This window comes from Esox lucius, chromosome 24 (genome assembly GCF_011004845.1).
Source record: "Esox lucius isolate fEsoLuc1 chromosome 24, fEsoLuc1.pri, whole genome shotgun sequence".
Taxonomy (NCBI): domain Eukaryota; kingdom Metazoa; phylum Chordata; class Actinopteri; order Esociformes; family Esocidae; genus Esox; species Esox lucius.
The window spans coordinates 23423266-23435800 of NC_047592.1; the positions used below are offsets into that span (position 1 = coordinate 23423266).

Consider the following 12535-nt stretch of genomic DNA (forward strand, 5'->3'; position numbering starts at 1 on the left):
ATCTGTTAGTTTGGTGTCACCTATTCTAACAGAAACGGTTTTGGATTGGGGGCACACACAAACAAGCAGGTATTTTACATATGTACAAGTGGCTCTCACAGAAACCGTCTCATCTATTGATCCTCAATACTGCTCAGTCAGGGCCGGGGTGTCGCATAATTAGCTGCAAATGTTTTTTCCCTGCTTTTCTCTCTGCTCTCGGCAAGGACCTTTAACTCTCCTCAACCTGTTGTAAAGTTTTAGCTCTGAGCCACTGACATATTCTGGAATTGGACTTCACAAATTTGGGAAGGGAGAAAAACATTTAAGACAATCAATACAAATAAATACACGTAAAACTTGTTCTTCTGACCTGGTCTAAAATTATTACAAATGAATGAAATGTACATTGCAAAATGTTCTCTCTGTGCCACGGTAGTAAATTTATAGCTGCAGTAAATTTGCTTTCAAAATGTTTTCTATTCCATGGAAATGTGTAGGAAATATATTTTTTCTCTATATCCTCAAGAGGGGAAACAGTCAAATGTTTTGCCAACAGGTGGGGGCCCCACTATCCAAATGTTACTTAATGCCTCCAAAAAAGTTGAGGTTTGGTCTTGACCTGGCTTTTCCAATGGGTCAATGGTGTTTAATGCTAGAAACCCTTGAGAGTAACTGAAGTCTGCAGATCACAGCCTTCACAGGGACCTGACATCACATAAAGCTGTTTGAAAGTATCAAAAAATATTACATTAAAAGTGAATTGTATAAACTGGTCAGATACAAGCACTGTATAGCCTACCCAAATTATTTATCCTTATTTGACCTTTTTGATGGAGCTTAGGGAGAACACAACTAAAGGCTAGACATCACTTTATTGTTGATAGGTCTGTATCCTTTCCTTTCTAAAGAATGGCATGAAAGAAAGGATGAAGTACTGGGTAGATAGGCAGCATGCCCTGGTTTGGGAAACATTGGCCTTAACAAAGACCTATTCCATTGGAACTACAGCATAAGAAAAGCTTTTACTTGGCCGAACCAACAGACCCTTTCCTCATTCTCATGGAACCCCACCGTAATTCTGTGCGCCATTGTAAGCGTATCAATACCATGTATAGAAGCCTAGCACGTCTTTATAGGATAACAATCATTTCAACCAGCTCAGACGTCTAGTAAACGAGCAAACTCACAGACAAAACAAACCGTTGATTTATTTGGTAGCCAATATCCTAAACGTACTTTTATTGATCACAAATATACAGAAGTCGATAAAATATGTTAAAATATATTCCTTTGATTATTAAGCCTAGGCTATATTTAGTCCGTTTTATACGTAATGACTGGAGCAGAGGAAGTACACCGATTCTACGCTCACGCATCCATGTGTGCACTGTGTGCCAAACCGAAAATGCCATGATTTGAAAACTCTTTATTATAAATGATTGGAGCTAACTTCACACTTTTAAAATGGGTGTATCGGGATTATTAGCTTTTTCATTGAAAAGCACCCCGTCCCTCACACACTTTCTATCGGTCATCAACAAGTGCTTGGTGCTATAGCACAAGCAGCTCGCGCCGCACCCCGCCTATAGAGATGCAAATGAGCGCGCGCACCGAGGAAGCCCACAGCGCTCGGGGATTGGTTGGGACTCTTGGAATACAATTATCTCTGAAGACCCGCACGAGTGAAAGGGAAGAACTTTTTTGTACTCACGCAGGTCACTTCAGTTGGAGAGATTCGAAGCGCTACAAGTGGTCTACTGCAACTCTTCGCCGAGAGAGATACTGAATGGAAGAAGGATTAAAAAAAAAAAACACACAGCTGAAACAATTCGTTTAACTTTTTAGTTTACTTTTCTCCGGCTTGGTTGAGGTAATGACCGCTTTACACATACTCTTAATTTAATCCCCGTGGTTCCACGGTGGCTCAAATCGGGTGTCTTCTTCAGTGTTGTAATTAGTTAATTTAGAACACTTGCTGCGTTCTTCTAGGGCCTACTTGTCTCTATAGAAAAGCGAATCCTCCAGGCCAATCGTCGCCAGGTAACAGGCGACTGGGGCTTTGGCTGTTTACAGTATTTTCTTAGTTTATCTGATTACTTTAATTTGGAACTAAAACGTTAAAGTTCCATACGACCATGTATAGCATGATGGAACACGAGCTGAAGCCCTCCGGGCAACAGCAGTCGCACCAAACCACCCAGGGCATGTCTCCCGTAACCGGCAACATAGGCAACTCTCATCCAGGGTCAAAATCCGTGTGCCCTCCTGGCGTTGACCCCATGGACAAGGTGAAAAGGCCAATGAACGCCTTTATGGTCTGGTCCAGGGGCCAGCGTCGCAAGATGGCACAGGAGAACCCCAAGATGCACAACTCTGAAATCAGTAAGCGGCTGGGCGCAGAGTGGAAACTACTGACTGACGCAGAGAAGCGGCCGTTCATTGACGAAGCCAAGCGCCTCAGGGCAGTGCACATGAAGGATTATCCCGACTACAAGTACAAGCCACGCCGCAAGACCAAGCCCCTGCTCAAGAAGGACAACCAGATGGGAAAGTACCCTCTCTCTGCGGGTAACCTCCTGGCCGCGGCTGCCGCACAGGGCCAAGGGGGGAGCCCCCGGATGGAAAGCTACGGGTGGGGCCCAGCTGGAGGTTACGCCGGGATGCAGAGCGAGGCCCTCGGATACACTCAGCAACTGCATCGCTACGACCTGTCCGCGCTCCAGTACCCACAAGCCATGACTGCAGCACAGACGTATATGAACGGCGCAAATACGTACAGGTGATTAGTTTGAAGTTCCATTCCACGTGTTTTATGTGAATCTGTTTTTGATAATGAAACTTCATGTCATTTGGATATTTCATAGCTGAATTTGAGTAGGTGCACATTTAAAAAAACGGGCCTATTTCTAAACTTGTATTAGAAAGTTGCCTTGCTTATTTCAAGCAAGTCACCTATGCTACTTGAAAGTATACACAATGTTTATCTGAACATTGTGTTGATTCACAGTTGTCTGTGAATCAACTGCCTTAAGTTTTCTCGTTTTTGAGAACATTTGAGCAATTTGTTATAACCACCCACGTTTCTTACTTAAACCAGTGGCTGCTGTAGGAATACATGTTTCTCTAATCACTACTTAAGTTTTAGGTTACCTCAGGGGTATTTTATAAAAAAATAATAATAATTGAAGACCCCAATCACGAAATTGGGATATAGCATGTACAATGGACACAATCATTTTTAATGCCTAACATGAAACACACTGTTTGACATGACCTCTGCGTTTTCAATGCATTTTATTTCAGTTCATGGAGTATGCAACCAGCCCAGGCCCAGGAAGCATCATGCCCTTTCAGTGTATATCAAAATGTAGGCTGACTTTTTCGTTTTTATTTAAATATGTAGGCAGTTTGGATAATGAGCTGGGGGGGGGGGGGGGGGGGGGTGTTCAAAAGCTGAATTACTTGCTAACACTTACTGAAGTGTGGTAGTTATCTGTAAATATTTATTTCTAATATTATAGGTCAACTTATAGGTCATCTGTTTATTGCTGAACTGGATCGGCCTGTCTGTCAGAAATTTAGATTGATTATAACCCACGCAGTAACTCCGCACCCTAACCCATTTAGCGGAGGCTGAACTTTTTTCCCTCCTATGTCATACTTTGTATTTTCATGTTTTTTGTTCTCACAATTGCTTAATACACTGAACATTAAAAAAAAATCACTATTTGAATTACTAAGAGACTTGAACATTAAATCAGTTCTCTCTTTGTCAATTGGCAGAACTTCCAGTTGATGCTTATTAACATCTACTCTAATAGTAATCTCACTCTCAAAGGAGCTTTCAGCATTTTCTTTCTAAATTAGCCCGCTTAGTCCTGTTATTGTTACTTTAAATTAATGGCATTTGTCCCTTGTGTCTGGAACTTCAAATAATTAAACAGTTTAATATTAGTTTTAGTTTCCATTTTATAACTTTCTTTTATTAGGTAAGTCTCAGATTTTTAGATCACATTTACAACACAATGACCTACAGTTTCAAAGCGTAAATTCACACTGCTTTAGTATAGGTTGTTTACTTGTTTTCAGGCATATGGGTTGTAGTGAATGTGATGGGAAGAGTGGGAAAAGCTGTGTGTGGTCCTTCACCCACAATCCTTTAGTCTGTTTCTATGCCGTCTCCCATGCCGGCCTCTTCCAGGGAAAAGCCAATGATTTTTGGTTTCAAAACCAAAACATTTTCATAATATTAAGATTCCCCTACTGTGGCTTGGTCACGCTTCTGATCACAAAATAATTCAATGTCTCCATGTCACTGAAGCAGTTCACCCAATCCTTACTGCTATCTGCTGTTCACATCACAATGCAGTAGTCGTGTTGGTGGCCCAACTAGCCTAGACGTGCCCTGTCCCCCGCTTTCCGGCCCATACCGGCTGTGAACAGAGGGTGGGTTCCAGGGGCCACCCCGCTCCGTGACTCACTGTTGGTCACATCCCTCCGCTGTAGTGAGCCTCTCTTCCATGGCTGGAATGCGGGAGGAAAGGATGTTGGAATCAATGTGAATCAAACTTTCTCTGCTATCCCCCAACATCAGACATCGCTGTAGTTTATGAACCAAACTATTCGTTAATTGTTGTGGTTCCGTGTCGCTAAATAGATCAGAAACGTAAGGAACCGGCACGTTTGTGTAGAACCATTGGGGTCTTCTCGGCACATTGTGCTCGGAGGTGGACTTGGCGTCTCCGTGAGATCCGGATGGTTCAGTCGCTCATCGCAGCGCTCTCTCTCTGTTTCTCTCTTCCCCAGCCCCATGTCCTACAGCAGCAGCCCCCAGCAGGCCAGCCAGGTGATGTCTATGGTGAAGCCGGAGCCGGTGTCTCACTCGCCGACCGGTGGCCCTAACCACCACCACCACCACCGTGGGCCACTCCAAGGGGACCTGAGGGACATGATCAGCATGTACATCCCTGGGGGGGATAACAGTGACCCGGCCTCCCAGAGGGGTGGCTACAGCGTCCAGCAGCACTACCTAGGCGGTACGGTGCCCCTCACTCATATCTGAGAACGGATGGCGAGAGACGCTGGACTCGCGGGGGGGGTGGCGTGCCGACTCAGTGTGACACCAAGGACGCGCCAGTCATGTCAAACCCCGGACACTACAGCCCCCCCACCCCCCGTATTACAGCATTGGGGGGGGAGCAGTGTCTAACGTTTTTATTTTTTTTGTTTCTACCTCCTATGTTTTTGCCTAGAATTAAGGCCTGCCCCCCAGCCCTACGTCTGTTCTGTCCCCAGACCGTTCGTTCTGTCGCACCCCCCCCCCCCTTCCGATTGCCCGGTGGAGGGGTGTCCCTCGTCAATGAACCTCTGGTTATGAAGGACGGCGGTGCTTGTACATACAGTAGCCTTTACGGTGCCAGTGTCGTGTACATATGACCCCCCCCCCCCCTCCTGTCTTTAACAAACTGAACTTGACATTACAGGCTCCCATTCACAAGCCCCCATGTATGTCACGGGGAAGTAAAAAAAACAAACATGTGACTCAAATGTTCACAATGTTCCCATTGTATTCATTCTGCTGTATTGTCCTACTGGCACAGTCGCATCTGCCCCTCAGGTTGATGGGTAATCACCATCACGACCTAAACCAAACCAACCAGGAAGATACCCGGCCTAAATGGCACCCTATTTCTCCCATGTAGTCAATTTTTGACCAGACCCTTACGGTGCTCTGCTCAAAGTAGTGCACTAGAAGTGGAGTAGGTTGTCATTTGGCATGCAACCACCCTGACAATAGAGGGGCCCCACCACAGAAACGCAACACTGGGAACCGGGTCAGCCAATCAAGATCCTCCCAGGGCCGGTGACAAGCCAGTTACATGACCCGTCCTCAAGGATACAGAGGATTCAGATCCCAGAACTGGTTTTGTGGCCTCTCACGGAATGGAACATCTCAAATCGAATAACAGCCTGCTAGTGCAGCGCACTTTGGAGAGGGGAAAATGCACAGACTTAACTTGAATGAAGAGTGAACTTTATACAAACATGTGGCCTCTAGGTGCCTTTGTGAATAAGTGCTCTTGTTTTTATTTTTGTAGTTTAAAAAAGATATTTTTTAAAGCCAGACCCATAGGAAGACATAGTCTGTTGGACAATCTTGAGTCAGTTGGATCCAATGCAAACCAGTATGAGATGATTAACTGGTGTCTAGTAGCGACTCTTCCTGTATGTCCAAATCGCATTTACATTTTAGTTTGTAAGTTTAACGTAACATCATGGTTTTGTCAAACCTGCGCCCTTCCCGTTTGCTGCTGCATTGCGTTTTTAGATATTGAGAATTGTGCGTTAGTCAGCTATTTTGATTTGAACTCTGTAAAATTTCATTTGGAGTTACGTTATTTGGCATTTTCCCAATTTCCCTGATAATTACTGTTCAAATCCCACTTGTACTCTTGGTTTTAACTTCAGTTGTTCACAGAATACTCTTAAGAGTGACATTTTATACAAATGCTGCATTTAATGTAATTGTTTACTTGAACTGAAACAAGTTATTTTTACATGATACACTTGAATCAAGTTCTCTAGCTCTGCAACATCTTGTATGGATTTCTACTTCTCCAACCACAACCAAGCACTGTTGTAATACACTGTCTGGGCAACTCATGGTAGATACAGAAAGCATTATTTTACGATAAACCCCAACTTCTGTTTCACATTCAAACTGTTAGTTGCTTGGTATTTCTACCAGATTCCATTTTCCATGTGTAGTTCTTTTTCAATTACTGACCAGAGTTGGCTTCCAGTTCTAAAGTCGCCCATTTAATTTTAGACGATGGGTTTGAACCCAAATATGAATAGTCAACAAGTGCTGCTAAAAGTTTCAATTTATTTAGTTTTTTCTTTTACATTGAAAGTGGGTGAAATTGTGGACTGGATTTGTTTGAACTGTAGAATTTAGAACTGCAAAATCACAATTGTTCTAATTCTGTGGGGAAACTTGTTCTGACACTCCTAATATTTTGCAATCCACTACTTGCTTCAACAAGGGAAGAAGTCCCTACTAATATCTGTATTAGGCAGTGGGGATTAAATACTGTAAGTTATATGAAAGTAATTAAACACAAATGTTTACATTGCAATCCAAGTGTGTATAACCTAACTGTTTTATTGTACTTTTTGCTAAATTTTAGGAATGTCAATAATGCTGGTTGTATAGTGTCAGATGAAATCTTGCAATTTTCAATGTGCATAGTGTGTAAATAAACTATATTTTTAAATGAGGATTTCATTTTTCCACTTGATGTTCTTTACTTTGAAAATAGTCTATGGGCCAAGAAACTAATCCATGCTTCAGTTGTCTTCAGAGACAACTTCATTAACCGCTAGCTACGAGTCAAGTGAGAGCATGTTTTGCTGCTTTTTATTTTCATGGCCAAATCCCCTTTAAAGTATAATCAAAATCACCTTTACATATCACTGAAGTCCTGTGTAACTTCATTACAGAATGGTGCAACGATAGGATTGTGGGCCTAGGGAAACATATGCACTCATTACTGTTTTTTAATTAACATTTAATGTACAAATAGTATACCTTTCAGAGTTGCATACTTTTTGCTAGGGTGTCAAGTGAGCAGTAGTTTAAAGGGCTTGTATGCCAAAATTAAAATGACATGGTTTCCTTACCCTGAACGCAGTCTATGGACAAGAGTTTATAGCAGGTTAGTGTTTTGCATTTGTAGCACAAAACCTATTCAAGTGGTTGTGCTGTTTTTTTATTTATTTTTTTCAAATCTGAAAATACCTGAAATTAATTACGGTCATCAAAATGACAGATTTAACATAAGTAGTATATTGTTACCTGGAATTTAATGGGATTTTTATGTACAATATCTTGGTACTGAATTCTTCAAAGTTCAAATCATCTAAATGCTTTTAAGATTAGTCCATTATTTTTGGGTAATTTGTGATGCCAGTACTTGGATGGGTATTGTGTCAAAAATGCTACATTTGGAAACTGCCAAGGAAATTAAACCAAAGTATTGCTTGCTCTCATACCTTGTCCCTAGACTAACAAGGTAAGAACAATATTTTCAATATTGGTGCAATATCCCTTTAAAGAAAACTGAACCATGGATTACATTTTATTTGGCAATTAGATTTCTGTCTGTGTGAAGATCTAACATCAAGTTGAAAAGTGTATTTGTCCTTAATGTCTCTTATAATAAGAGTCTGTGTTTTATTTAAAAAAAAGTTCATGTTCATGTGACATGGATGACAAAAATATTAATAAAACGTTTTCATCACCTTAACAATATATTGTTGGATATTTGGAAATAGACGCTATTGTAATATAGCCTATTCACAAAAAGAAATGCCTGCCATTACACGAGAAATTCCTGACAGAATAGACTTCAATTGTGCCAGACTGTTTGCATAATGCATAATACACAGATTACACAGTTGAGTGGTTGATTAATGGGAATCATTTGTAGAATATATATGGCAAATAGGTTAAGCAATTATCTATTTGAAATTAGGCTTCTTAAAAGTTTGAGAATTTTATTGAATAGTTAAAGCAAGCCAACATACGTTTAAAGCTTTTATTATGAAAGTCGTTGACTGCTAATGTTTTACAAAGCATTTGGAATTGTTCCTATTCTTCATTCCACTGCCGGTCAGCTGTTTCTGTGACCTCATTTGTCCGCGATCATTAAAGAAAATAATCATTGGCCTGACATCAGGCGCTCAATCAAAACGAGCCGGGTCTCCGTTTACACAGTGGCACCACAGGTGGACACCGTTATGCTTGGATGCTTAAAATAAAACTTTGGAGGGAGGAGGACAAAAAGTTAGAAAGATAGAAGGACAGAGGCGTCCGGGGTGGAGGAGAACCGCGAGGGGGTTGGGGTGGGGGAGATGATTTAGGGTCGATCATTTACTTTCTTCTCGTCTCCCCGTCTATTAAAATTCACTTTTCCCCCTCTTGCTCACCCCCATTCCCTCCCTCCCTTCTCCGGAGAGAAAGCGGGTGGCTGGCCTGCTCGTAATTGCCCGTTTCGGAGGCACATTGTCCGTAGCTTTTGAGCTCGCAGGTGCACATAGTAAAGCCGCGGAGTCTTCGGCGGCTCCCCCGGAGAGCTTTGTTCCCTTTCTCTCGCTCCCCCGCAGAGCAGAAAATTAGCGTTGCATTCGGGGGCTTCGTCGCCCCTTCTTCTCTGGCTCAGGCTTAACCCTTTCACCGCCCGTTGCCATTCTCATGGAAATAGGAGGGTCTGCGCAGGCTAATCGCAGGGTAGAGGGGAGGGGAGGATGGGAGAGTTTGGGGAGGAGATGAGTGGAGTGAGGCTGTGGGGTTGGAAGGAGTGAGGTAGAGGGGGTAAAGCACCAAAGCTCTCTCTTTCCCTCTGACAAACTGACATTCAGGATCCAAGTAACTCTACCAACACCGTTTCCCTGGCAACTCAGCACTGTGAAACCAGCCAAGAAAGCGCGTAAATTGGCCCACACTACTCTAGCCCGGCCCATAGCCTAACCACACGCACCCATCGGAATAATAATTTGGTCCAAGCAGTTGGATATTGAACCGCTTGGTCTGTTCCTACATAAGGTTGCAAGGAAGAGAAGCACATTCATTGGAACGTTGTGAGGACGGAAAGAAGAGAACATGTTGTTTACATGTTGTCAAATTGCTTAACTGTGTGGCAAGAGGCCTTCTTAATTTTATAATAGTGGTTTATAGGTCTACTTTTGACATAACCTATCTATAGAGGCCTGTGCAATTTGTTAACGGCCCTTATAAAGTTTGTTATTCCACTGCATGGCGGAAGTTCGACGAGGGCCAGTCTGTGCGCCCTGAGCATTCAGGGTGGTTGAGTTTTGTGAGGTCGTTCGGGTGGAGGGGGTAGCAGGATTTTCTGGTAGAATACATTCAATCTCTTAGCAACGGGCAGTGAGGCTTCAACAAGTGGTTGTCATGGATTTGGTGAGACGGGGCTGAACAAGTGCGTGGGAGATGCCGGTATGACGTTTAAAAAGAAGTGGTCATCAGGGGCCAACGAGAGAGAAGGTCTCCTCTATGACTCAGGTCAGTCGGGTGGTCACAATACACTCAGTTCGTTAAGTGCAAGTTGACATTTGGCTTGTCAAATGCTGAGACATTTCTTACCCACAAGCTTAAACTAAATTTCCTCGTATTTTGTCAATGGGCGAGCAGACATGTTTCATACTGTCTGAAGCGTCTCATCAACTCATTGTGCTGTAGCTTGTGTGTTGGGCAGTGTAACCTATTCTGCTTTCAGCTACTGAACGCGCACCAACTGGCCTAATTGAGTCTCTTATTTTATCAATGAGCACTCAAAGGAGGAGATTGGGGATTATCTAAACACAAAAAGAGAAAACCTATTTCTATACCTTAAACTCTGCTGCTGGAAACCTAACCACATCAGAAGTCGTCATGGAAACTCCGTGTGCGTATTATTTACCTGCATTCCTTGGGAAGCCTAAGAACCACTCCTCTCTCGCACGCAGAGCATTGGCAGAGCAAACAGCACTTCTTCGCACTTCCTTACTTCAACCCCGCCCGCATACAATGCGCACTGCGCACACATGGGACGTGGAGCATCACAGAAAAGTCGTGCTGTATGTAAAAGTTAACAAAGCCAATTGGAATTGCACAAGTCATTACGTCTATGTGTTTGCATCTTTTATGTGGCCTATAATTTATCCTAACCGCAAGTTTTACGCATTAAGTTACTTGGACAGAAATGTGACTGGAAATGGGGCAACACAGTTTAAAGTACACACAACCAGGTAGACACATTAACAACTTAAAAAGGGTCAGTTTAAAAACTATTTTGAATGGATGACTAAAAACTGCGGTAGGTAAGAGACCCAGCTGGGGGTTTACTAAAGAATCGCATGCCCCGAAACCTATAAAGAACACTGGGCATCAACGTCTGTCTGTGACTGACTAGTACCAACCAACCACTCCTTTCAGAAAAGGTTGTTGAAAGACCTGCTCGTTACGTTGTTTGCTCGCAGGTGAGCGAGTGGGTGTCTGTTTCTGGCACAGTGCCTCTGCGGTCCTCTGCCATGACAGAAACGTGCAAGCGCCCGCTCTCTCACTGAATCTTCTCTCTCTTTCTCTCGCTCTCTCTCACTCTCTCTCTCTCTCTCGCACACACACACGCACACACACAAAACACGGTTGGCCGCAAAGTCATGTCACTGAACTCCGGATCCCCAGCATTTTTTGACTTACTATAAACACACTCGCAGCTGAGCAGCCCGAGTCACGCAGGGTGTCTTAAGGAGGGGAAGGAGGGGGAGGCTACCAGGGAAGCCTGTTCACGGTGTGTGCGATTCTATTCTGTGTTATGACTGTTTTATGAGTACTTGTCTGTCCAGTAGGTCTATTAGCGGCAAAGCTATTAGCATGAAGGCCTGCTGAGTGATGTTATATCCAGTAGCTACATTGGGGTGGTTCAGGCGCACATGAGCTATAGTGGGGGCTAGACTCTGGCAAAACTATAGCTAAAAACATATCGTTTAAAATACGAAATCTTCGACAATCCATTCCGATAGCATTTTGTTTTTCCCATTGTATCTACATTTAAATAATCAATTCCAGATTTTTTTTTTTTTAAATTTCCTCTGAAGGTTTTGTCTTGTCAGGACATGTAGTTAACTTGTTCTGGGGTTTGGGTAGGTCTACTGTAAAGAAGGCTAATTGAAGTGTTTGGCCCACACCGGTGTAGTAGCCGGCATGTTTCTACACACCTACATGACAACATAATTGGCCCAAATGCCGTGTCATCACCATCGGTGGATGTAAGTGACATGCAGATACACACATAAACACGTTTCTTTTCCGGTTCTTTGGGGGAAGAACCCTAACCTCAACCAACCCTAACCTTAAGCATTTCTGTTTACAAGTGGGAACTGGCAAAAAGTTTGTAATATACCACCAGTTAATGTACATGTGAAGATGTCTGGTTCTTTCAAGCACCATAATACATGTGCGCGCACACACACACACACACACACAATATTGTTTTTCTATCTAGCCTAGAAAACCAGATATCCATGTATCCTAGCCCCTAACCTAACCTAACCTAACCCTTACCATAACCTAACATTTAACACAACCCTAATGTCTGTAAAAAACCAATCCAGCCCTATTGTAATGCCTAAACCAAACACTATCCCTTATTCCAACACTCTGTCCATGGGTATGTTTTACATAACCCCTAAGCCCCAAGGAGTACCGTCTGATTATTTGTCTGATATTTGATGATGCATTATGGGACTTTTTCTCTTTTTACTGCATATCTGACCAAATTTGTTACTTAGCATGATGCCCATGCCACCAACCCAATCAGAATTAACGTCACGTCACTCAGCCCTTGCTCAGTCTACAGAACCATAGCCTGGTATAGACAGGCTGCCCAAGGTTTTGATAATAACTGTCTTTTACCCATAAGAACAGATTGGATTCTATATTGTAGTTTTGTAATGTCAAGTAAAAAGGGGGTATGCATTGTAATATCTTTGT

General features: G+C 42.9%; 1 protein-coding gene across 2 annotated transcripts; it reads left to right on the top strand.

Annotated features, from left to right (window-relative positions):
- Positions 1-1676: 1676 nt before the first annotated feature.
- sox19b (SRY-box transcription factor 19b) lies at positions 1677-7265 on the top strand. 2 transcript variants are annotated; one of them, XM_010899169.4, is made up of 3 exons: positions 1677-2761; positions 3286-3349; positions 4789-4982. In XM_010899169.4, the coding sequence occupies exons 1-3, from the start codon at positions 2118-2120 to the stop codon at positions 4882-4884; spliced, it is 804 nt and encodes a 267-aa protein (XP_010897471.1). In that variant the 5' UTR covers positions 1677-2117; the 3' UTR covers positions 4885-4982. The 2 variants fall into 2 exon arrangements, with proteins under 2 accessions (XP_010897471.1, XP_010897470.1); XM_010899168.3 differs by lacking the exon at positions 3286-3349 and having other exon boundaries at positions 1680-2761; positions 4789-7265.
- Positions 7266-12535: the final 5270 nt, after the last annotated feature.

Excerpts from the sequence above, each read along its gene's own strand:
- sox19b (XM_010899168.3), top strand. The coding sequence starts at position 2,118 with ATGTATAGCATGATGGAACACGAGCTGAAGCCCTCCGGGCAACAGCAG. Across the intron at positions 2,762-4,788 it reads AACGGCGCAAATACGTACAG|CCCCATGTCCTACAGCAGCA; the intron begins GTGATTAGTTTG and ends TCTCTTCCCCAG.